The 25383-nt window shown below is 43.7% G+C and overlaps 1 protein-coding gene across 1 annotated transcript in view; it reads right to left on the bottom strand.

The window, feature by feature from the left end:
* Nucleotides 1-25383, bottom strand: part of LOC110494185 (lysine-specific demethylase 5B-B) — a 31258-nt gene that overhangs the window by 878 nt on the left and 4997 nt on the right. Inside the window, exons 2-25 of the mRNA XM_021569006.2 lie at nucleotides 23783-23860; nucleotides 23046-23168; nucleotides 22689-22859; nucleotides 21252-21377; nucleotides 20657-20756; nucleotides 19636-19736; nucleotides 19241-19399; nucleotides 18810-18929; nucleotides 18486-18644; nucleotides 17912-18093; nucleotides 17472-17634; nucleotides 17227-17346; nucleotides 16806-17003; nucleotides 13453-13634; nucleotides 12950-13074; nucleotides 12460-12610; nucleotides 11205-11325; nucleotides 9924-10279; nucleotides 3674-3812; nucleotides 3187-3366; nucleotides 2867-3025; nucleotides 2055-2574; nucleotides 1678-1880; nucleotides 173-430 (exon numbers count right to left, since the gene is read on the bottom strand). Of these exons, the coding sequence (XP_021424681.1) occupies nucleotides 173-430; nucleotides 1678-1880; nucleotides 2055-2574; nucleotides 2867-3025; nucleotides 3187-3366; nucleotides 3674-3812; nucleotides 9924-10279; nucleotides 11205-11325; nucleotides 12460-12610; nucleotides 12950-13074; nucleotides 13453-13634; nucleotides 16806-17003; nucleotides 17227-17346; nucleotides 17472-17634; nucleotides 17912-18093; nucleotides 18486-18644; nucleotides 18810-18929; nucleotides 19241-19399; nucleotides 19636-19736; nucleotides 20657-20756; nucleotides 21252-21377; nucleotides 22689-22859; nucleotides 23046-23168; nucleotides 23783-23860 (4194 nt within the window). The remainder of the gene's footprint in view (nucleotides 1-172; nucleotides 431-1677; nucleotides 1881-2054; nucleotides 2575-2866; nucleotides 3026-3186; nucleotides 3367-3673; nucleotides 3813-9923; nucleotides 10280-11204; nucleotides 11326-12459; nucleotides 12611-12949; nucleotides 13075-13452; nucleotides 13635-16805; nucleotides 17004-17226; nucleotides 17347-17471; nucleotides 17635-17911; nucleotides 18094-18485; nucleotides 18645-18809; nucleotides 18930-19240; nucleotides 19400-19635; nucleotides 19737-20656; nucleotides 20757-21251; nucleotides 21378-22688; nucleotides 22860-23045; nucleotides 23169-23782; nucleotides 23861-25383) is intronic.

Here is a 25383-nt window from a genome sequence, read left to right as displayed (position 1 = left end):
CAGATTTTGTATTGTTGCTGTATACGCACTTTATACAAATCATACTGCATACTATTTTGAATATACTACAATAAGTCTGTTAGTTGATCTCTAAAACAATTTGACACAAGGGGAGGGATGCACATTGAAATGACCCACAACATTACGCAGTGGAGGTGGGTGTAATGCTAACCTGTTTCCCCTCTGGCTCTCGGCACCACGGTGCAGCGCACAGGGTGAAGTCTTCATCCGAGTCCGACAGGGAGAGGTCAGAGTGGGTGGCGGTGAGTGAAGAGGTCCCCTTGGCCTCCTGGCTCCTCTCCTTGTTCAACTTGGGCTTCTTCTTGCGGGGCTTCTTGGCTTTGTCCTTGCGCTTGGAGCCCTCCTCCTCCATGTGCCGCTTGGTCCTCTTTCCGTTCACAGCCTCCTTCTTGGGACAGGCTACTCCATTCTGGTAACAGTAACCACACATGAAGGTCATACACATAATTAGAACACTAGAATGGACAAACATTCTTATGATGGTCCAAAGATCAGCCATGTTGGTCAACCATGATTTGCCAGTGCTGTAGTAATTTATCGGCACTGTATGCGTGTCAACTAGATAGCCGGCCAGTTTTAAAGGAAATAATCCATAAATGTTTTCAAATTAACCACCAATATTCCATTCAAACAATGTTGTCAATCCACAGCCATACACTGGCTGAAATCAGTTGATAGGATTTAGACATGATGTAAATGCAACAAGTACTGATATTGTATCATAATAGCATTCAGCTTTCCAAGAAAACAACATCCGAGACATTTATGTTCTGTTTACATACATTTTACAGGCTATTTATGAAGAAATGTTTATATAAAACCTGTTTACTATAATTCCATTACACAATTTCTGATCCGTCACATGCCTTTTATTTTCCTGCATAAGTCAAAGGAGGAAATGCCTCTACAGCCCTTCATTCCAATTACACTGGTTTTGGATTTCTCGCTGACCAAGATGGCTGCCATTTCCACCCAGTTATGAAACTTTGACATATCCCCCCCTAGTAATTTAATATTGAACTCAACCAAAAACAATGGAATTGCCATGGAATCTTGTGGGGGAAAGAGCCATGGGGGAATGATCCTGTGTCTCCTCAGAGTACCACAGTACGAGTCATAATAGACGTCTTCTAGACCTGAAAAGGGACAACTTCTACATGTTATTCAGCGAAAACAGCCAAATTTAACTTAAGTAAGCACATTGCGGACCTGTAACAATACATAAATCATGATGGATTTGATGAATATCCCCTTCGTTAGATCAGCTTTGTTGAATGTGCGCCAATCTGGTCAATGGAATGTCTGCATTCCATTGACTCCTTTACCACATCTATTAGGCTCTCTAAAGTCATGAATGTGATGTTTTGGTTTGAATAATGGTTTGTTTTGTAATTTTGCCATCTTTTAAAATCATTAGATGTTTGTTTTACCATCGAGGAACACTTTGAAAATAAGTTTTAATTCATGCTTTTAAGTGCCATCCTCTGGGATCCACATCTTGTCGTATTATTTATTACCCAAATAACATTTTAAAAATGAATGTCAAACTGAAGGACACATTTTCAGAAACTTCATAAATACATCAATATAACCATTATATCAAGTGGTTAGCCTGCTACCTGAGCTCTGCCTTAAAGTAGTAGACTAGTATGTTACCTGGTTGTGAGGGGGGCTCCCTCCCTGAGAGTTCTGCTGGTGTTGATCCTGCTCTGCGCTGTGCTGTGGAAAGGGGCTGTCTGTGTGGTGGTGATGGCGGGGGTCCAGTTTAATGAGGGACCTGTACAGCTGCTGGGTCTCAGGCAGAGTCACCTGCAGCAGGAAGCCCTCTACCATCAGCTCCTCCAGCTCAGGGCTCAGTCCTGAAACAAACACCAACAATACAGCTCAACACAGCCCCTTCAGGAATAGGAATATATATATATATATATATATATATATTTTTTAAAAGTGTCATTAATTTGATAAATATGATAGAAATGTGACTTGTTCTGAGAGGTTGGGGTATTAGATGTTGTTCCCAGCCCGACACTGACCCTGCAGAGGAATGCACTGGTGCTCCGTGTAGAACGACATGCTGTTTGTTTCCTGAGTCGGAGACGGAGCCCAGGTTGGACTAGACGAAGCCCAGCGCTGATGTGACGTCGTCACAGCCACCCCCTCGGCGGAGGCCTGCTGCACGCGGTGCTGCCAGCGGACCGTCCTCTCGATGAGGAAGCGTAGGGCGTCACCCTCAGGCAGCCGCACCCGGATGCGCTGCAGGGAGGCCAGCAGGGGCAGCACCCGGTCAAGAGGGGGTTTCTCCGAGAGTTGGCACCGGGGGCACACCCAGGCCTGGTTAGGCAAGGGGTCCTGGTTAGAGCCTAAGACGCAGCTGCGGTGGAAGGCGTCACGGCAGAGCTCGCACTGCAGCATGGCACCTGACGGAGCCTTGTGGCACACACACACCCTCAATGCCCCGCAGTCACCGGCCAGGAGGAGCTTGGACTCGTTGGAGGCCCTAAGGGCCAGCAGACTCTCCATCTCTTTCTGACGTACCTCGGCCAGAGTGGCCATCTACAGAGAGGGGAACCAGCACAGGTTGGCGTGACAACACGCAATACTCACTACATCAACATACATGTAACCAAACAGCTAGAGTATATGGAATACTGTATCAAACCATACATGCATTTAATCATGCACCTTCATATCATGGGTCCTCATATCAATTTAGAGGGGTTCACTGATTGCAATAGCTGGGTGTAGTGGGTATCTTTAGAATATAGTGGAATTTAATGAGTTCAATGGTCTGTGCTTTTTGGTTTAAAAAAACATTACGTAGACAGAGAGATAGAGCAGCACGTACAGCAGAGGCAGAGTCCTTGCTCTCCGAGAGGGCCCTCTCCACATCACTCAGGCAGTCCAGCCTGGCACTGTTTCTCTCGCTGCACTGGGCCGCATCCTTTGCCCTTTTATACTTTGACTGCTGAGGCCCCGTCCCAGCCTCACACCGGGGGCACAGCACCTAAACACACAAAAGACACCAAGCCAAATCCCAAAAGACCTCAGGAGTGATTCTAAGACGAACACCCAGATGGCACACCATTTACTTTAGTGTACTACTTTTGACAACCCCTAAGGTGTCTGATTATGTGTATTGGCATTAGATTGTTGTAGATGGTTTACCTCCAGCAGGGAGTAAGCAGAGTTCTTCATTAGAAAGGTCTTGGCAGCGCTCTCCTTCCAGGCCTGCACGTCAAACACCAGGGAATCAAGTCGAGCAAGGGGGTCCAGCCAGACTGGGATGGCCTTGGCCCGGGACACCAGGTCCGTCAGGGTATCCAGCACAGGGATACGGCCTCCCAGCTACACACAAACAAACAAACAAACACAGAAAGACAAGTATATAGATACTATTATAAGAAGTCTGGCTTTCTTTCCTTCTCTTCTCTCTCGCTTTTTTCTTTTCAGTCTGGCTAACCAGAAGCAGTTGTATTGTTATTTAAAAAGATATCAATATAGAATAAAACTATATTCATTCAGAAATGTTTCCAATTACATGGGATCATAAACTAGAATGTAGTGCATTTCTTTTGACCAGGGACATTGTCAAAGACATGGCACCTTATTCCCCATGTATTGCACTTTGGGACATAACCTAAGAGGCTCATACCTGTAGGGTCTCTGCCTCCTGAAGCCAGTCTTTAGCCTGGTCCACCGTGTCCTTCAGCAGCAGACAGTTGGGAAGATAGGCAGGGATACTAGCCACCTCCTGCAGAGCTTCCACAAGAGTTTCCACACAGTGACGTGGCCTGGAGATAGAAGCTAGTTTTTAAAACAAATAAATATGCACAGTACTGCTTTTATCTTCAGTGTTAAGTTCTGTCAAGACCTTTTCATATATTCCCCAAACCAGGTGGAACAAAAGAGTCACTCATTTCCCAGTTCATATGGCTCTACAGTAGTCACTTATCACATTTGCACTAATGAGTTCTCATTTCAGACGAGTTGAAATCTGACTAAACCGAGACAACTCTTTGAAGCAATGTTGCTTATAAAACAGTGGAATTAGTGCTCAGTATACCATGTTACTCTATTCAAAACGTTGAATAAATAAATAACGACCTTATTGTCCAAGACGTCTCACTTTAGGCCAGTTTACCCTAATGGCTATGGGCCCATGCTCTGCTACTAGCATCTGTGTAAACTGTGGCGTAAGCCAGCAGAGCAGAGCACTGTCCCAACCCACTGATCCAGTTAAAACACCAGGAAGCAGCTTTCAACTCCAAAATGCAAAACTTGCACTTTTCACTCTCTGCTGGCTGAACTTCTAAGCAGCTTTTGCAAGCAAGGTGTCAATGCTATTTATGTACTATTTCAGTGTGCCTTAGTTTAACGAGTCCCAATCAATTTTATTTAACTTGTTTTGTGTATCTCGTAGCCATTTCCTAATGAAAACATTTATATTGCTTTACTACTGAAGGGGGGCTGAAATGACTGATTTAGCCTCGGTTTCAAACAGTCTCATTAGGAAGACGGAACAAGATTTCGGTTTTGGGGGCATAATTTGCAGTGGGTGTCTCGTGTGTGTTCGAACGTGGGAAGCGTTTGTACATTCACTCTGCCAAAACAGTTAGTCACTCACCCTTCTATACAACTTGAAACAGTTTAACCAGGTCCCATATCCACAAAGCTTGTGAGAGTAGAAAATTGGTCATAAGTACTGAGAAGAGACACTTTACTTCTACTCTTATGGGTAAAATATAAAAACTATGCACGAAGCCTCTAGTAATAAGGAGTCCCACCTACTCCACAGATATTTAGGAGAGCTGTCCTGACCAGTTAAGAGCTACCAGCAGGTGTCTTGATTATAGAAAAAGGAACCGAGTCAGTGGTTCCTGCGCAACAGACATGCAATTGCTTTGGAGCTGAAGGAATGTTTTGATATTTCTATATGATCAACTCATAAATAATACAGACCTACATGCAACAGTATCTCTTGCGCTTTTGACAAAGATTTTACATGATATGCCTAAATAGTTATAACCACTAGGCTAATAAATAATTACATTTTTATTTTGATTATTTCATAAAATTTACATCAAGTTATCACTTTGGAGCGTATTATCACATTGTTAAAAAAGATGGCCAAATTGGGCAAGCCTAGACACTTAAAAATTGGCCAATTGACAGCATCAAGGGCCTTTGTGTTCGGGAATTAATGATAGACCTTTCAAAATGTTTTATGCAACATTAATCGGCAAGTAACTTATTGCCTACTGTGCCATAAGCGATTTAGCGTGCTGAGTGTTGATGCAACGGTAATATTAACAAAATTCCACTTCTGGGTCATTCTATGAAATTGGTCAATCTGTTTTAAAACCAAAATGTATTAGTCATCCTTTAACATTATGAATCAACATAAATTACAGCTTAATGCATTTTTACAACAAAACATTTAAAAAAAAAAATTGTATTGCCTGAATATTAAAAATGTTTTGATTAGTAACTATTTACTTTACACAACTGTTTAAACACCAGTAAAAGACTTAACATCAGAAGGAACAGTAGCAGTTACAGCAGTGACAACTATGCAGACAAGGGGCATAGCTAAGATGGCAGCCACAGTAGTTCAAAACACACTTAACACTAGAACCGCCAAGACTATCAATCTCACCGTTTTCAATTTGTAATTTCAATAACTTAAATTTCAATAAAAACCTTGAACTAACCTGTCCCTGACTTTTCCTAAATGTGTTTTTACACCATCAGTACTTTGAGATAAATATCATAAGAGGAAACTTTTCGCATTTCATCCTTAAAAAAAGCGCACAATCAAAAATGACTGTATGCATATTTAACATTAGAATAGTTGGGCCTCGACGAGTACCAATAGTCACCAGTCTAATAAATCCATTTAATATACAATCAAAAACATACATTATTATTTTGTTTAGAATGGTCATAAAAAAAAAAAACACATGATACCGTTACGTTCCCCAGCAAAAATGTCACTCAAACAGAAGGGGGAACTAACAAAGGTTCACTGACCTACAACCAAAATGAAAAACATGACTAGCAACAACAACTGGAACCTAAAAAGACACTCACCATGTGTACCCACTAAATTTGCCCAAGACGCAAATAAAATAACCCACACCAAAATTAAATACAGGAAGAAAACCAAATAAGTGAAGCAAAACCAAAAACAAACAAGGAAAACAGATTAAGGATTGTTTTTCAAGAAATCAAAATTGGGGAGAACCAACTAAAGGTGTCAGTGCATGCTCAGAGTTTGTGTACTGGTAATCTGTCTAGAACTTATGAATGTTAGCCTGTTTAAAAAGGTCCTGCCCACGTTGGCTACGAAGAGCATGATCACAGAGTCGTCCAGAACAGCTGGCGCTCTCATGCATAGTTTAGTGTTTCTAGCCCTGAAGCGCACATAAAAAGATATTTAGCTTTTCTGGAAGGTTCGCGTCAACTGGACAGCTCGCAGCTGGGTTTCCCCTTTGTAATCTGTGATAGTTTGCAAGCCCTGCCACATCCGACAAGCATCAGAGCCAGTGTAGTAGGATTCGATCTTGGTCCCGTGTTGACACGTCACCCGTTTGATGGTTCATCTGAGGTCGTAGAGGGATTTCTTATAAGCGTCCCGATTAGTGTTCCGCTCCTTGAAAGCGACAGCTCTAGCCTTTAGCGCAGTGTGGATGTTGCCTGTAATCCATGGCTTCTGGTTGGGATATGTACATATGCGGGGGCAATGTCATCGATGCACTTATTAATAAAGCCAGTGACAGATGTGGTAAACTCCACAATGCCGTCAGATGAATCCCAGAACATATTCCAGTCTGTGCTAGTGAAAGAGTCCGGTAGTTTAGCATCTGCTTCATCGGACCACTTCTGTAGTGAGCGCGTCACTGGTACTTCCTGTTTGAGTTTTTGGTTGTAAATCAGGAGTATAGAGTTGGTCAGATTCGCAAAATATATGGCGAGGGAGAGTTTTGTATGTGCGTGTGTAGTAAAAGGTGATCTACCGTTTTTTCGCCTTAGCTGCACATGTGACATGGTAGAACGTTTTTTTCTTTCTTTCCTGCATTAAAGTGACCGGCCACTAGGAGAGCATTTTCTTGTTTGTTTATGGCCCTAGACAGCTCATTGAGTGCGGTCTCAGTGCCAGCATCAGTTTGTGGTGGTAAATACACTGCTACCAAAAAAAAAATATATATATAGTAGCGTTCTCCTGGCATCTACCAAACCCAGATTCATCTGTCGTACTACTAGATGCCTGATTCATTACTCCAGAGAAAGCGCTTCCACTGCTCCAGAGTCCAATGGCGGCGAGCTTTACGCCACTCCAGCCAATGCTTGGCATTGCGCATGGTGATCTTAGGCTTGTGTGCTGCTGCTCGACCATGGAAACCCATTTCATGAAGCTCCCGAACAGTTATCGTGCTGACGTTGCTGCTAAAGGCAGTTTAGAACTAGGTAATGAGTGTTGCAGTTGATTTTTTACGCACTACAGCACTCACCGTTCCTGTTCTGTGAGCTTGTGTGGCCTACCACTTCGCAGCTGAGCCATTGTTGCTTCTAGACATTTACACTTCACAATAACTGCACTTAGTTGACCGGGGCAGCTCTAGCAGGGAAGAAATTTGACAAACTGACTTGTTGGAAAAGGGGCATCCTATAATCAGCATAAAAACAAACAAAAAACACAAAATAGTACAATTGGCCAGGAGACCATAAAACTGCCACCATTCCCTCCGGAGCCATTATGGTGCTGCCCAACCTAAGGAAATCTGTTACATACTAGATTCCTTACATCTCGCAAATCTCCATTTTGGACGATGCCGACTTTATGACCAAAATTAACCTATTTACACAGGAATAAATGTTTGACTTATAGCGATGCCACATTGGCTGTCTTCAACCAGAGAATTTGTTTTTTTAGTTCAGTTGAGCTTGAAAAATGTTTTATTACTCAAGTCAGAAAAGACGTTTACAGCCCTGCCTCAGGTTGACTCCTACTACAGCTAGGAGTCTACAGCCCCGTCTCAGGTTGACTCCTACTACAGCTAGGAGTCTACAGCCCCGTCTCAGGTTGACTCCTACTACAGCTAGGAGTCTACAGCCCCGTCTCAGGTTGACTCCTACTACAGCTAGGAGTCTACAGCCCCGTCTCAGGTTGACTCCTACTACAGCTAGGAGTCTACAGCCCCGTCTCAGGTTGACTCCTACTACAGCTAGGAGTCTACAGCCCCGTCTCAGGTTGACTCCTACTACAGCTAGGAGTCTACAGCCCCGTCTCAGGTTGACTCCTACTACAGCTAGGAGTCTACAGCCCCGTCTCAGGTTGACTCCTACTACAGCTAGGAGTCTACAGCCCCGTCTCAGGTTGACTCCTACTACAGCTAGGAGTCTACAGCCCCGTCTCAGGTTGACTCCTACTACAGCTAGGAGTCTACAGCCCCGTCTCAGGTTGACTCCTACTACAGCTAGGAGTCTACAGCCCCGTCTCAGGTTGACTCCTACTACAGCTAGGAGTCTACAGCCCCGTCTCAGGTTGACTCCTACTACAGCTAGGAGTCTACAGCCCCGTCTCAGGTTGACTCCTACTACAGCTAGGTGTCTACAGCCCCGTCTCAGGTTGACTCCTACTACAGCTAGGAGTCTACAGCCCCGTCTCAGGTTGACTCCTACTACAGCTAGGAGTCTACAGCCCCGTCTCAGGTTGACTCCTACTACAGCTAGGAGTCTACAGCCCCGTCTCAGGTTGACTCCTACTACAGCTAGGAGTCTACAGCCCCGTCTCAGGTTGACTCCTACTACAGCTAGGAGTCTACAGCCCCGTCTCAGGTTGACTCCTACTACAGCTAGGAGTCTACAGCCCCGTCTCAGGTTGACTCCTACTACAGCTAGGAGTCTACAGCCCCGTCTCAGGTTGACTCCTACTACAGCTAGGAGTCTACAGCCCTGTCTCAGGTTGATTCCTACTACAGCTAGGAGTCTACAGCCCTGTCTCAGGGCAAGAGTTTTCCATGTACATTGTTTCATGTAGAATATAACCACTACAAACACCTCTTTCTATGACAGACTGACCAGGTAAAAGCTATGATCCCTTATTGATGACATTTGTTAAATCCACTTCAGTGTAGACGAAGGGGAGGAGACAGTTTAAAAGATGGACATGGATTTTGTATGTATACCATTCAGAGGGTGAATGGGCAAGACAAAAGAGCGGACCAGTGTGCGTCTCATGAACTTCAAATTTGCTGGGTTTTTCACACTCAACAGTTTCCCATGTGTATCAAGAATGGTCCCCCACCCAAAGGACATCCAGCCAACTTGACAATTGTAGGAAGCATTGGCGTCAACATGGACCAGCATTCCAATGGAACGCTTTCGACACCTTGTGGAGTCCATGCCCCGACTAATTCATGATGGGCAAAAGGGTGTGCAACTCAATATTAATAGTGTCCCCAATGTTAGGTACACTCAGTGTATATAAACCCTGGATTACTGATGCTATGTATTGGCTATTGAGTGGCTGAATGGAATTCTACAGTATTTCAATTAAATGTTAAGGACAAAATTACATGCATTTAAGTATTTTTTGTAGTAGTGGGGACAGTAACAGCAATCTCTAAAAATGATACTTTAAGGAAAACATTTATATATTTTCAGACATTTATGTTAAGCTCACATAATATAAAAATGTATGCATTAAGGTCTGTAATAGAATAATGTAGACATTAATAAAGGCATTTCTGTAGCTTCCAAAATATTTTCTAAAATGGTGATGAGTGACAAGACGTGGCTTAAACACAGCGCCCCCTATCAGTCATCTAGTGTATATATAAATCATTGCATATTCAGTTACAGTACTGTCTAAGCCACTCGCCTCCTCGTCTGCCTCTCACCTAGCCTCCATGAGGCGGAGCGCCCGCTCCTCCCAGTGCTCCGACATGGTAAGAAGCTCCTGCAGGCGGGCCATAGCCCTCTCCACTGAGCTGTGTGGGGCCAGGCCCACCCCCTGGTCTATCAGCCTCCGCATGGTGTCCAGACATAGGCTGTGTGGCCGGACACTGGCCCCCTTAACCCCGTCTAGCCAGCGGGCCTGCTCTAGCCTCTCCCTGAGCAGGGCCAGCTGGGGAAGTTCCACATCCAGGCCCAAGCTCAGGTCCAGCAGGCCCTGCAGCGCCACTGGGCTGGGGGCCTCGTCAGAGAGGAGCTGCTCACTGCTCTGCTGGAAGTCATCCACGCGGGTCAGCAGGTCCTGGGGGAAATACAAGCAGGTTAAAGCGCTAATCAATTAGTTTTTTTTCAGTGTTCTCCTGGTCCTAAAAGACTACGGTGGCTTGTAGGTAGGCTTTTGTCCCAGCCTAGTGTCACATCAAGTAATCAATCAACTCATCAAGACTGCTGAGCTGAGTCAGGTGTGTTAGTGAAGTGAGAAACAAAGTACTTGTCACTGTGGTGGTAGTAGGTCCTCCGGCCCCAATCACCATGCATTTACTTTAATGTCATTTAACTAACATGCTGACCAAACCGCTCGCACGTGCGTGTGCCATCGTTCGCATGTTGATTTTGTCCACCCACACCAGACACGATCAGGACACTCAGGTTGAAATATCAAAACTCTGAACCAACTACATTAATATGGGGACAGGTCGAAAAGCATTAAACCTTCATGGTAATTTAGCTAGATAGCTTGCTGTTAGTAGCTAATTTGTCTTAGGATATAAACATTGGGTTGTTATTTTATCTGAAATGCACAAGGTCCTCTACTCCGACAATTAATCCAGAGATAAAAGGGTAAACAGAGTTAGTTTCTTGTAATCTCTCCTCCTTCAGGCTTCTTTTTTGGACTTTATATGATGGTTGGCATCCAACTTTAAGGTGCATTACCACCACCCAACTGGACTGGAGTGTGGACCTCAGTTCATCTTTCAATCACCCACATAGGTATATGCCCCTAAACTAATGAGGAGATGGGAGAGGTGGGACTTGCAGCGCTTCAAACGTCACAAATAGAACCAAGTTCTCCTTTAGCGCCTGGCTATGCAGACGCTCGTTGACACGCGCAAGCATTGTGGGTGCAATGATTGAATAACATGTATGTGTACATTTATTTTTGGTGTGGTCAGCATGTAAGGTAATTAAGTCAACCATATTTCAAGTAAAACCTTCCTAACACCTACCTTAAGTAACGGGGCCTGGCGGATGCTGCAGGGCAGATTGTGCAGCTGCCTGACAAATGACCTGAGCTCCTCCACTGTCAGCAGGTTCTGGCTCTGGGACTTCCTTCCACCTGAACGATACCTGACAACAACACACTAGATCAGAGACACGGCTAACATTCAGGGCACACAAGCTGGAATACATTTTCACTAAAGCACATTTGTTCTGCGATAGATGTGTGTCCTGTCCAGGGCGTGTACTTGTACATCAAGCTGCCTTTGGCTCCTACCCTATAAGCTGTTCTGGCTTGTCAGGCCAAGGCTTGTGCAAGGCTACTTACTTACGTTATTGCTTTCAGAATTAGCTATCATTTGGCTAACTATGTGGCTAAGAATACAAGAATCAGGTATGGTAAAGGATGTTAACTAGGAATGCACAATATAAATCGGTAACATATCGGACGATATTTGCTAAAAATGCCAACATCGGCATGGGCCCGATATCTAGTTTAACGCTGATGTGCATACCTATATAACGTAGGTAGATGACAATGACGTCATGAAAAATACTAAGCTACATGTGCAACACAGCATTCCTAACCTAGCCCACAATGTTTGCTGTGTGGATCTATTTTGAAGTTTCAAAGGAAGATAACAAAAAGGCTGCTATTATTTCCAGAGGACAGGAGAAAGTGAAATCTTTCAATACCACAAACCTAATTACTAATTTTAAATTGCATTACCCCCAGACGTTCGGCGACTACTTAGAACAAAAGAAAAAAAAAAACTAAGCTCACACTTCCAACAAGTTCAAGTCGAGCAGTCCTTTGAAAGAGTAAGAACATTTCAGCGAGACAACTCAAAGGCGAAAACCCTTAACGCCAAGATAATGGTATTCATTGCCCTTGACAAACTGTTCTCTGTCGTGGAGGATGTTGTAATTTCGGTTCATCCCTAATTTTAACATTAGAAAGCATTTTAAATGGGCCTCCCGAGTGGTGCAGTGTTTTAACGCAGTCGTCAGTTCAACTGGGTTTCCTCCGACACATTGGTCTGGCTGGCTTCTGGGATAACGGGCAGGTGTTAAGAAGTGCGGTTTGGCGGGTCATGTTTCGGAGGATGCATGACTCGACCTTCGCCTCCCGAGCCCGTTGGGGAGTTGCAGCGACGAGACAAGATCGAAATTGGGGAGAAAAAGGGGGTAACATCTTTTTATTAAAAAAGCATGATAATACAATAATAGAAAATCATGTGTGTTTATACGCACACAGCCTACCTGGTCTGTCTCTTCCCAATGAGTAGCTGCTGGGCCACCACAGCACACTTCTCAGCATCCAGGGTGACTGTGCGGAGCTGCCGCAGGAGGTCACTCTGAGGGAACCGCTTCACCTCTGCCTCCACCACCAGGGAGCGCAGCTCTTCCAACCCTGAACACACATAAATAAACCAACATGGCTTTAAAACACAGTCATCAATGCATTCAAAGAATCACGGTCCAATGATCAAGTAAGCTGTACAATTAGCAAAGGGTAGAGAATAATCTATTTTAAACTATTCTGGTATTCTGTGTGCATCCTTAGACAAAGACAACATATCTGGGTGATGAGGAATACAAAACATTCCATGAGATATTTAAGAACATCTTGTCTTCTTTGGGTTATGCAAATAAGCAACCAAAACATTTAGCGTTTTATTACGTAATGAACCATTTGAATTACAAAGATGCCTGAACCCAAAGAGGTATCCTACTTAGGGTTACAACTTACCACTTTTCTTGTCTTGTTTGGCCTCCAGGATGTCACTGACATGGGAGACCCAGTATGTGTAGGACTCAGCACGCAGAGTGACTGCTTCCATCATGGGGTAGAGCTCAGCCATGGTAAACCTGTAGCTGTAGACCAAGACACAGGTCTAGTGTGTTTCTGAGGACTAATCCTGGCTGAGTAACAGCTGTCACAATTGGTGATTTTCTAGCCAGGTGACCCATATCTTTTTAGTGTTTCGTCTTTATCAGAAGGTCTAGGCCTTTAGACGTTTCAATGCTGCGCACTCCAACTTTGACCCTTACTTTAAGTTGACACGTTCTTAAAGGGGCATTTTAGTTGAGAAAATAATTATTGTTTTTTAAATACATTTGTGCATGGGATCTGTAAATTTGCATTTGAGCTGTGCGTTTCTGTAAAACATGGGATGTACATAATGAGGGGGACATGATGTATATTAACATTATGTGGCCATTTAGAACTAACTTGGCTGTGGATTGACTTACTTGAGTGTGAGTTCGCTGGAGGTGCAGGAGCAGAGGTCGTGGGCATGGTGCAGACACACCAGCTGGCCGGGACTGCAGGGACAGGTGAGGGCAGACAGGTAGCAGGTGGTCCTGCATTTGGAACACTGGCGCTCCTCGTCTGGCAGCAGGTCGTACTCCGCCTGCTGGGAACGCTGCACGCCCTGGGAACACAGATATGGTCATCAACACACACCCACAGATTAGTAGTGTCAAAGAGATCACACACAGACACCCACACCTAGAGCCATACAAGGAGGAGAGACAGTGATGACCCGGGCACATAGACACATGTGGAGGAAAGTTAACTGTGGCCATTTCAAATCAAATTGTATTGGTCGCATACACATATTTAGCAGATGTTATTGCAAGTGTAGCGAAACGGTGCAGTAATCGAATACACAACTCTAAAAAAGTTAAAGAATGGAATTAAGAAATATTAGGAAGAGCAATGTCAGAGTATAAATAAATGGGATGTATGGACAGAAGATGGATAGAATAATATATGTAGAGCAATAGTTCAATTGGATAGGACTAGAATACAGTGCATTCAGAAAGTACTCAGACCCCTTCTTTCCCCACATTTTGCTACATTATAGCCTTATTCTAAAATTGATTAAATCTACACACAACACCCCATAATGAAAAAGCAAAAACAGGATTAGACATTTTTGCAAAGTAAAAGTATTCAGACCCTTCACTAGGTACTTTGTTGAAGCACCTTTGGCAGCGATTATAACCTCGAGTCTTTTAGGGTATGACGCTACAAGCTTGGCACACGTGTATTTGGGGAGTTTCTCCCATTCTTCTCTGCAGACCCTCTCAAGCTCTGTCAGTTTGGATGGGGAGCGTCGCTGCACAGCTATTTTCAGGTATCGCAAAAAAAGAAACGTCCCTTTTTCAGGACCCTGTCTTTCAAAGATAATTTGAAAAAATCTAAATTACTTCACAGATATTCACCAGAACGAACAATCCCTCCATCAGTGTACAGACTGTCTGCAATAGGTTGAGAGAGGCTGGACTAAGGGCTTGTAGGCCTGTTGTAAGGCAGGTCCTCACCAGACATCACCGGCAACCACGTTGCCTACGGGCACAAACCCACAGTTGCTGGACCAGACAGGACTAGCAAAAAGTGCTCTTCACTGACGAGTCGCAGTTTTGTCTCACCAGGGGTGACGGTCGGATTCACATTTATCGTCGAAGGAATGAGCCTTACACCGAGACCTGAACTCTCGAGTGGGATCGATTTGGAGGTGGAGGGTCCGTCATGGTCTGGGGCTGTGTGTCACAGTATAATCGGACTGAGCTTGTTGTCATTGCAGGCAATCTCAACAAATATATATATTTTATATTTGAGATTCTTCAAAGTAGCCACCCTTTGCCTTGATGACAGCTTTGCACACTCAGCATTCTTTGATTTGTTTTGTGGTTACTACATGATTCCATGTGTTATTTCATATTTTTTATGATGTGTTCACTATTATTCTACAATGTAGAAAATTGTAAAAATAAAAGCCCTTGAATGAGTAGGTGTGACCAAACTTTTGATTGTATACAGTGCCTTGCGAAAGTATTCGCCCCCATTGAACTTTGCGACCTTTTGCCACATTTCAGGCTTCAAACATAAAGATATAAAACTGTATTTTTTTGTGAAGAATCAACAACAAGTGGGACACAATCATGAAGTGGAACGACATTTATTGGATATTTCAAACTTTAACAAATCAAAAACTGAAAAATTGGGCGTGCAAAATTATTCAGCCCCCTTAAGTTAATACTTTGTAGCGCCACCTTTTGCTGTGATTACAGCTGTAAGTCGCTTGGGGTATGTCTCTATCAGTTTTGCACATCGAGAGACTGAAATTCTTTCCCATTCCTCCTTGCAAAACAGCTCGAGCTCAGTGAGGTTGGATGGAGAGCATTTGTGAACAGCAGTTTTCAGTTCTTTCCACAGATTCTCGATTGGATTCAGGTCTGGACTTTGACTTGGCCATTCTAACACCTGGATATGTTTATTTTTGAACCATTCCATTGTAGAATTTGCTTTATGTTTTGGATCATTGTCTTGTTGGAAGACAAATCTCCGTCCCAGTCTCAGGTCTTTTGCAGACTCCATCAGGTTTTCTTCCAGAATGGTCCTGTATTTGGCTCCATCAATCTTCCCATCAATTTTAACCATCTTCCCTATCCCTGCTGAAGAAAAGCAGGCCCAAACCATGATACTGCCACCACCATGTTTGACAGTGGGGATGGTGTGTTCAGCTGTGTTGCTTTTACGCCAAACATAACGTTTTGCATCGTTGCCAAAAAGTTCAATTTTGGTTTCATCTGACCAGAGCACCTTCTTCCACATGTTTGGTGTGTCTCCCAGGTGGCTTGTGGCAAACTTTAAACTACACTTTTTATGGATATCTTTAAGAAATGGCTTTCTTGCCACTCTTCCATAAAGGCCAGATTTGTGCAATATACGACTGATTGTTGTCCTATGGACAGAGCCCCCTACCTCAGCTGTAGATCTCTGCAGTTCATCCAGAGTGATCCTGGGCCTCTTGGCTGCATCTCTGATCAGTCTTCTCCTTGTATGAGCTGAAAGTTTAGAGGGACGGCCAGGTCTTGGTAGATTTGCAGTGGTCTGATACTCCTTCCATTTCAATATTATCGCTTGCACAGTGCTCCTTGGGATGTTTAAAGCTTGGGAAATCTTTTTGTATCCAAATCCGGCTTTAAACTTCTTCACAACAGTATCTCGGACCTGCCTGGTGTGTTCCTTGTTCTTCATGATGCTCTCTGCGCTTTTAACGGACCTCTGAGACTATCACAGTGCAGGTGCATTTATACGGAGACTTGATTACACACAGGTGGATTGTATTTATCATCATTAGTCATTTAGGTCAACATTGGATCATTCAGAGATCCTCACTGAACTTCTGGAGAGAGTTTGCTGCACTGAAAGTAAAGGGGCTGAATAATTTTGCACCCCCAATTTGTCAGTTTTTGATTTGTTAAAAAAGTTTGAAATATCCAATAAATGTCATTCCACTTCATGATTGTGTCCCACTTGTTGTTGATTCTTCACAAAAAAATACAGTTTTATATCTTTATGTTTGAAGCCTGAAATGTGGCAAAAGGTCGCAAAGTTCAAGGGGGCCGAATACTTTCGCAAGGCACTGTGTAATGTAATAAATAAATAAATAAATAAATAAATAAATAAATAAATATATATACATACATACATACATACATATACACATATACACACATATACACACACATACACACACATACAGTACCACTCTCCAAATGCACTGTACGTGCCGGTATGAGAGGCCTCTCACCATCTTGCTGACTTTGTCCCTCAGCTTGTCTTCCTCCTGGAGCATGACGGTCATGTCCCTCTGCACAGCCGAGGCCAGGGCCACATCCATGGTGGTGTCCGCCTTGGACGCCATCTTGCAGACCATCTCGTCGTGGGAGAAGACACAGTACCTATTCAGCTGCCGATAGTGGTCCACACACATGCGGCCCATGGGCATCTGAGAAACAGCGGGAGGCTTTGGGTTAGAACTATACTCTACCATCGATTTAACACCATCAACAAGATCCATACACAGTGCTGGTTACATCAGTGATAACCACACTTGATCCAAAGAGCTACAGGGTATAAAGGCTTTTGTCCACTGCTCATTAGAAGCATCTTCCGGTTATTAAATTACTAGCTTCTGTATGGTATTTATGAGGGACTTCATGGCATCTTACCCAGTCCATGGTGCAAAAGTTGACAGCCTCAGCGAAGTTGAAGCCCTGGTTAAATCCACTATGGTAGGCTCTGGGGAAGGTGATGACAAACTCACCAGAGCACTGATTGGTGCGATAAATCTAGAGAAGAGTAGGTATGAAGTCATGGTTAGACCAATACCATAGCTACACACAATGTTATCTTTTTTCACTTACCCACCTGCCTTCATCACTGTATGTGTGTTGTTGGTGGGTGTGGTACTTACGGGGACGCCGTGGTTCATGAGTGTGTTGGGGTTCATGATGGTGACCAGCTGGTGCAGGAGGTCAGGCTGGGACTCAAACAGCTCGGGGGCCAGTTTCCTCATCACCCACTCCAGCTTCTCTGCAGCGTATCCCGGAACCCCGTACCACGTCTTGGGCTCTCCCCTGAGAACACAGATGCCATTGTCTCAAAAACACTGACGTTATCACTAAAGCTTGAGGTGTATTCTTGTGTGTTTAATACCACGTCAACCAATAAACTAACTCCAATAGTAAACAAGCATATGGGTTTCAAAAGATTCCTCAGAATAAAAGAAGCAGAGACTATTTGCTTAGACCTCTACACAATGCTTGATACCTAGGGCCAAGTTATCCCAGGTCCAGACACAAGGTCATATTATACCGATGGCTTGCGGGGCCTTAAGAGGACACCTGTCTGTACCAGTGCAAGTAGTTGATGGAGTAGCTCCAGTGGTCCTCAATGTGCCAGCAGAAGGAGGAGAAGCACATGCCCACGTAGAGCCAGGGTAACTTCATCCCACAGATGTCAGCCGTAATGTGAGTCAGCACCGAGGAGTCCATCACGGGCATGTTGTTCAGGTTCCAGCCACTGCTCAGGTAATCCTAAGCGCCAGAGAAAGGACAAGTTCAGGCTAGACTGAACTCAGGGTGACAGTCTAAGATACTGGGTCTGAGATGCTACTTTACTGGGAAGGGTTTCATCTGCATTAGAACTCCAATATCACCATAAATACTAGCAACAAGTTTTACCAGGGTCTCTGAGGGGCATAGATTTCTGGGAGGTTGTGATTATTAGCTACTAGCTAGCTAATGACTGTCTCAATTCTAGATCTAGAAAATATTGTGAGAAGTAGATTCTAAAGAAATGTATTATCTTTAGGTGACAAACTGCTCTCTAGATCGGAGATGATGTACTGTTGCAATGTTGTGGTAAAATAAACTTCATAATCCTCCCAATACCTAGCCTATGTTAACCTGTAAGAGAGCCTTTGTACCTCATCCTCAGGGGAGACTTGGAATCGTCCGCCTCTGATGGGGAAGCCACTCCCAAACTCCTTGGAGGCGATGTCTGCCCCATACTCCACAGTAACGTCCTCTTCGATTGTGCTGACCAAGCGCCAGAACTCCTTCTCCACTAGCTCTGTTGGAACCATCTGACAGACAGAGAAAGACACACCGTTACCTCAACTTCCGACTGAGCTCCATCTAATACAGTCAATATCAGGCTGGAGTTCAGAAGCACGCCATTTCAAACTTGTTAAATACAAATATTTTCCAGTTCTCCCTCTACTAAACACCACATATACTACCAAACTTACATGAACCGGCATGTTGAAATAGTCTGACTTGAAGGAGTCTGCCATGTCCCCAAAAGTGCGTAGAGAGTAGTCCCTGCCAGCCTGCTCGAAACCAAAGGCTACCTGAGGTTTGCAACACTCCTGTGGGGAAGACAAGAACGGGAAGTAAGCACTAATACAGCAAATGTCACCTTTAAATAAAAAATTAAAATTAAAAAACAGGAGAAGAATTCCATTGAGTAGCTACAGAAAATAACATACAGAAGAGCAGAATTTGAGCATGCTTTTGTCAAGCTGTGTGTTTGCCTTTACAGTGAAAACAATATTGGAGTTTCCATTTCCAGACTACTGCTACTGCAGTGTTCAACAGCTTCCCCAGTGGACGGGGTGTGTGGATTGTGTTGACAGAGTAGTATGGTAATTGGGTCTGGAAGAGAGAGGCTGTCTGTCACCTGAGCAAGGCACTTGGGACACCTCCAGTCTCCTTTGGGGACATCGTGGAGGGGCGGGATCAGACAGAAGGTGTGGTAGCTGTCGTCACAGCCGTCACACAGCAGCAGGCGGTCCTCTTCGCTCCCACTGCCACACACCAGACACATGTACTGGTCCACCTGAGACAGACAGACACAGCGACACATACACTTTTCAGCTAAAACATTGCAAAATGGCTGCCATAGATCAACCAGGTGGGTGGCTGGGATGAGTTACTTTTGAGAGAAACCGTGACCTGTATAAATGGTACCCATTATGGTTATTAAAATCATTACCATCATCATAGTAATAATGAAGAGGCAATTATCCATGATTAGCTAAAATACATTAGCATATATAAAGGTGCTTTACTCACTGTGGGGTCGTTTTTCTTAGTCAGCATGTTTTCTTTGTCACTTGTTATTGGCTCCTCATGCTCGGTGGCTTCCTGTTTCACCTGAACAGGTAACACTTTCACTGAAATACATTTATCACATTGTTAATGGAGGCCAAGGAATACAGTACGTACTAATAAACAACCCTGTTCTAATAAACACTGAACAAAAATAAATGCAACATGAAGTGTTTGTCCCATGTTTCATGAGCTGAAATAAATGATCCCAGAAATGTTCCATACGCACAAAAGGCTTATCTCATTCAAATTTTGTGCAGAAATTAATTTACATCCCTGTTAGTGAGTATTTCTCCTCTGCCAAGATATGCCACACCTGTCACGTGTATGGATTATCAAGAAGCTGTTTAAACAGCGTGATCATTACATCAGGCACACCTTGTGCTGGGAACAATAAAAGGGCACTCTAAAATGTGCAGTTGTATCACACAATGCCACAGAGGTCTCAAGTTAAGGGAGCTTGCAATTGGCAAACTGACTGCAGGAGTGTCCACCACAGCTGTTGCCAGAGAACTGAATGTTAATTTCTCTACCATAAGCCGCCTCCAACATCCTTTTAGAGAATTTGTCAGTACGTCCAACCGGCCTCACAGTCACAGACCACATGTATGGAGTTGTGTGAGCGAGCGGGACGCTGATGTCAATGTTGTGACCAGAGTGCTATGTGACCAGGGCAGGCATAAGTTATGGACAATGTACACCAAACAATTGCATTTTATTGATGGCAATTTGAATGCGCAGAGATACTGTGACAAGATCCTGAGGCCCAGTGTCGTGCCATTCATCTGCCTCCATCACCTCATGTCTCAGCATGATAATGCACAGCCCCATGTCGCAAGGATGTGTACATAGTTCCTGGAAACTGAAAATGTCCCAGTTCAGATATCTTCATACACCCAGTCATGTAAAATCCATAGATTAGGGCCTAATGAATTTATTCAGTTCTTTCACATTGCACTAAACTTTGCCAGAGGACAGAGCTTACCAGCCTGTGGCTCTGGCTTGGCTACGTAGGAGCCCATCCTCCTCCTCAGGTTGGGCCGGTTCTCACAGTCCTCCTCGGTCACCGTCTTCATACAGCCTTCCTGCCAGAGAGAAAGAGAAGAGGGGTCCATGCCATGTGGACCACGACAGGAATTTCAGAGATAGCAACATCCTTTTTATGAGCTCACAATTGCATACACACAAAAGATCTTTGGTTTGGTGTCCAGAAATACATGCAAAGCTGCACACCTCCGCTTGTCTGCATTGGGTCACTGGGCTTTTGTTTTACAGGGTGTTAGTCATCCATTGGCTCAGGAAGAGCTGTGTCTTATGAGGACCCGAGAACTATTGTGAGTTATAGTCAGGGTGAAATAAGGAAATACTGCTTCCCAGCAAAACAAATAGTGGGGGTATGCTGTACCAGTAAAACATATCACAATAATTAAAACAAAATGTCAACAAAGCTGTAGGCCATTACACCACTTTTTATTATTACCGCATGTCAGAGGCATGAAAAATGAGCGAATGTACTTATTGTAACTTATGGGGACCTAGAGGTAGAACTGTGACTTATGGAGACCCAGGAAGAGGCCCACCTCAGCTCTCATGCGCTTGGCTCTGCGGGCGATGCTGCAGGTCTCCAGGGGTTGAACAGACTGCCGCTGGGGAAGGTCATGGGGGATGTAGTCAGTGTCCTTCGTGTCGTTGGTCAGGGTGGGCTTCTGTAGGGGAGACATGGGGGAGTGAATGGGCATGTAGAGCTTTCCAGCACAAAGTCCCCATAAGATCATCAATGAGAAGTGTTTCACCAATCTCAAACTGATATGTTTGTCAGAAAATTATAAGAAAAGGACATAATGAGCTATATATATGTATATCTCTGTGCTCCGTTTAGTTAGTCTGCCTTTTTAACTAGTTTCAGAATGAGCTTTGCTACCTTCTTGTCACTCCTACTACCATTATGTTGTGACAAATTCCATTTGACAAAAACAAACCAGGCATCTATATACAACAGGGCCATTTGGTTGTTAAGGTGTCTAGTTGTCTGACATTGTAATGGAGTTGTTGAATACCATGGCTTGATTATAAACACAATCATCCAATACAAACATCCACCCACCACTACACACAGGCTTCAACTATTGATACTTGTTTTTGTCTTGCCAGATCAACACGTGGTCTGTTCATTCTGTTGACACCACTAACATGAGAAAGAGGAAGACAGGCAGCAACACTGTCGGTTGAGGTGGGGGATGGGAACACTGACGCTCTGCTCTCTGGTATATCAGGAGGACAGTGTTTAGCTCATTAACTTTGCTACAGGGAGTGTGGGGCGAGAGGGAGGAGGGAACAGGAGGTCAAGGCCAGCAGGCTGAGAGAGAGAGCGAGAGAGAGAGCGAGAGCGCGACATGCAGCACTGCAGAGAGGATGAGCTGCTGCTAACCACAAAACCCCAACCAGGGCCCCAAAGTACAATCAGGGAAGCTGCAAGAGACAACGGAGGTCTTGAATGAAAATAAACATGGAGACAAGAGGAAACCGGTACTACATTTTTTAAAAATGACCCAATGGGGAGGAGAGCACGCTATGAAAATGGTTGGTTTATTTTCAGGATTCCAGTCATACTTTTTAAACATCCCAGGCCTCATCTAGCCTATGACTTAATTTGTGATTTCTTCTTAGAGCAGGTATTTTATGGAAAATGGATCTTATATCAACAGCAAAAACATGGACAAATTAAATTGAGATTTACCTGCCATTTTGCTATGAACAATATCTACACCTTTGACGCAGCACAATCTTAGACAACTCAGAAAATTACACAATAGTAAACAGAGCAGAGGACCAAGACAAGGCTACCCATCGAGAGAGAACAACAAAGAGGATGAGAGGGAGGGGTGGAAGATGACTCTGCAGAGAGAGTACTGGGAGACACAGGAGAGCGGGCGAGAGAGTGAGAAAGAAAAGAGAGAATGTAGAATATACAAGGGTGGTGAGAGAAAGAGAGAGAGCGAAAGACCCATCTGACTCACCAGAAGGTTGGCTCCAGTCTGGAACAGGTTGTAGGGGTAAAGGATCCTCTCATAGTGGGAGCGCAGATGAGAGCCTATGGCCTTTCCTGGAGCAAAGCCCATCTTCAGGGCTATCTTAGACCAGCGTCTCTCTCTGCAAACCGCATCAAAACCCCCCTCATCGTTCACCAACTGGGAAAGGAGCATCCCAATTAATGACCTTGTTATTGTGTGGGTGTTCAGATTTGTCAACATAAGAAGCATATAGAACACACCATGCTTATATGAGTGTATAACACAAATGCACACTGGATCCTATCCAAGACTAGCTGGCCAGTTTCCTGCATCCAGGGTGTGCCAGAAGTTGTAGCTACATACCTTGTTGAGTTGGTATAGGTCCAGAATCTTTCTTTCCACATGAGGGATTTTCAGTGTGCACCCTTGTAGCTCCCAGAACTTTGCGATTTGATCCAGGAAGTTGAGCTTGACTCTGGTTTGAGCCTACTCAACATGAACAAACACACAATAAGAGATGGTACATTTTACACATTGCCAACATAAAACAAATAATATTGATCACAAATGGTGCATTACATGCCCTTATTAACATTGTTTATATAATAACATCCCCCGCTGTGCTACTTTTAATTGTAAATGATAGGACATTGACATTTTAACAAGCTCATCGGAGGGGGTCACAGTGACCTTTAACCTGATGTCATCAGCACTCTGGCTTCAATAGACACCCTGGTGCTGTGGGTTCTAAGCCTGCTGGAGCCACTGTTCTACTGACAACGTCACTTGATGCGCCAACGCAGCCTTCCGAATCACCTTCAATTAGGCTTAAAGCATTCGCAGATTACTCTACTTATTTGTACATTTTTTTATTTCTTTAGCACTTATGAAAGACTGGGATAATTAGAAAAATGTACAAAAGGCTAAATCCCCCCCAGAATATCTGTGGATCATCATTGTAAAAAGTAATCCACATATTTAATCAAAATAAAAACTTGGTTACGTACATATGCAGTCATTCATAATAAAAAAGGTAAGTAGATGATATTTTGACTCAGTATTGTAATGGCTATACCAGTTAAGTAGTGACATGAACGTACCTCCAACTCATTAAGTCTCTGGATACGGGGAGTGAAGTGCAGACTGTCCACGTCGCATGCAAACGGTGGCTGCCATCCCTGCAGGAGTAAAACAACACCATCTTGTCAAACTGACAAACCTTTTTCCTAGTTTATCTTCCATGTAGGAGAATCCTTATCAATTGAGCAACAGTCGGTGCTGAATTTGAATACATGTTTAAATATATTATTTACACTACAGTGTTTAGGAACAACCTTTCGAATTAGGACATGTAAACGGCATAAAAATAAAATACATTTAACAACAGCGTATTTGACCAGTGCTAGCACCAGCCGAGCAAGCCTCCCTCTTTAGCACGAGTGAAGTCAGTTCGATTTAATTTATTAGGATCCCCATTAGCGACAAGCTAGTCTAACATGCTAGCCACACCGCACTGCAAAATAAATGTACACAAAAGGTTATGAAACCACACTGCTCGCGAGTGTCTGCATAGCCAGGCACTTGGTTCTATTTGTGACGTTTGAAACGCTGCAAGTCCCACCGCTCCCATCTCCTCATTAGTTTAGGGGCATATACCCATGTGGGTGATTGAAAGATGAACTAAGGTCCACACTCCAGTCCAGTTGGTGGTGGTAATGCACCTTAAAGTTGGATGCCAACCATCATATAAAGTCCAAAAAAGAAGCCTGAAGGAGGAGAGATTACAAGAAACTAACTCTGTTTGACAATTAATCCAGAGATAAAAGGGTAGAGTTGAAGACCTTGTGCATTTCAGATAGGATATAAACATTGGGTTGCTATTTTAAGATAAATTAGCTACTAACAGCAAGCTAGCTAGCTAAATTACCATAAATGTTTAATACTTTTCGACCTGTCCCCAAATTAATATAGTTCATTTTGTAATTTCAAACTGTGTGTCCTGATCATGTCTGGTGTGGGTGGACAAAATAAACATGGTGCACGCAGACATGTGCACTATCTGACCAGCAATCATGCACATGTTGATTTTGTCCACCCACACGCAAATCAGGACACACAGGTTGAAATATCAAAACGAACTCTGAACCAACAATATTAATTTGGGGCAGGTCGAAGAGTATTGAACATTTATGGCAATAGCTAGCTAATTTGTCCTGGGATATAAACATTGGGTTGTTATTTTACCTAAAATGCACAAGGTCCTCTACTCCGACAATTAATCCACAGATAAAAGGGTTAACAGAGTTTCTTGTAATCTCTCCTTCAGGCTAATTTTTTTGACTTTATATGGCGTTTGCCATCCAACTTTAAGGTGCATTACCACCACTAACGGGTCTGGAGTGTGGACTTCGTTAACCCGCGCAAGCAGTGTGGGTGCAATGATTGAATAACATGCATGTGTGAATTCATTTGGCGACGCGAGCGGTGTGGTCAACATGCTGGGGTTTGATATAACAAATAAGACATTACAGACAAAATACTTAATGTTTTTAAATTAACACGTAGTGTTAATAGAACAATGCATGCGTCATAGAAGTAGTTTTCACAAACGTTAAATGTAACTCAGAATCAAATATGCATCTCAAAAATAACATGGTCGCTGTGGTAGAATGTTTATTTTAATTGCAGATTTTCTGCATTT

This window comes from Oncorhynchus mykiss, chromosome 17 (genome assembly GCF_013265735.2).
Source record: "Oncorhynchus mykiss isolate Arlee chromosome 17, USDA_OmykA_1.1, whole genome shotgun sequence".
Classification (NCBI taxonomy): Eukaryota; Metazoa; Chordata; class Actinopteri; order Salmoniformes; family Salmonidae; genus Oncorhynchus; species Oncorhynchus mykiss.
The sequence above is the reverse complement of the archived record's forward strand: the minus strand, read 5'-3'. Positions and strand labels throughout refer to the sequence as shown.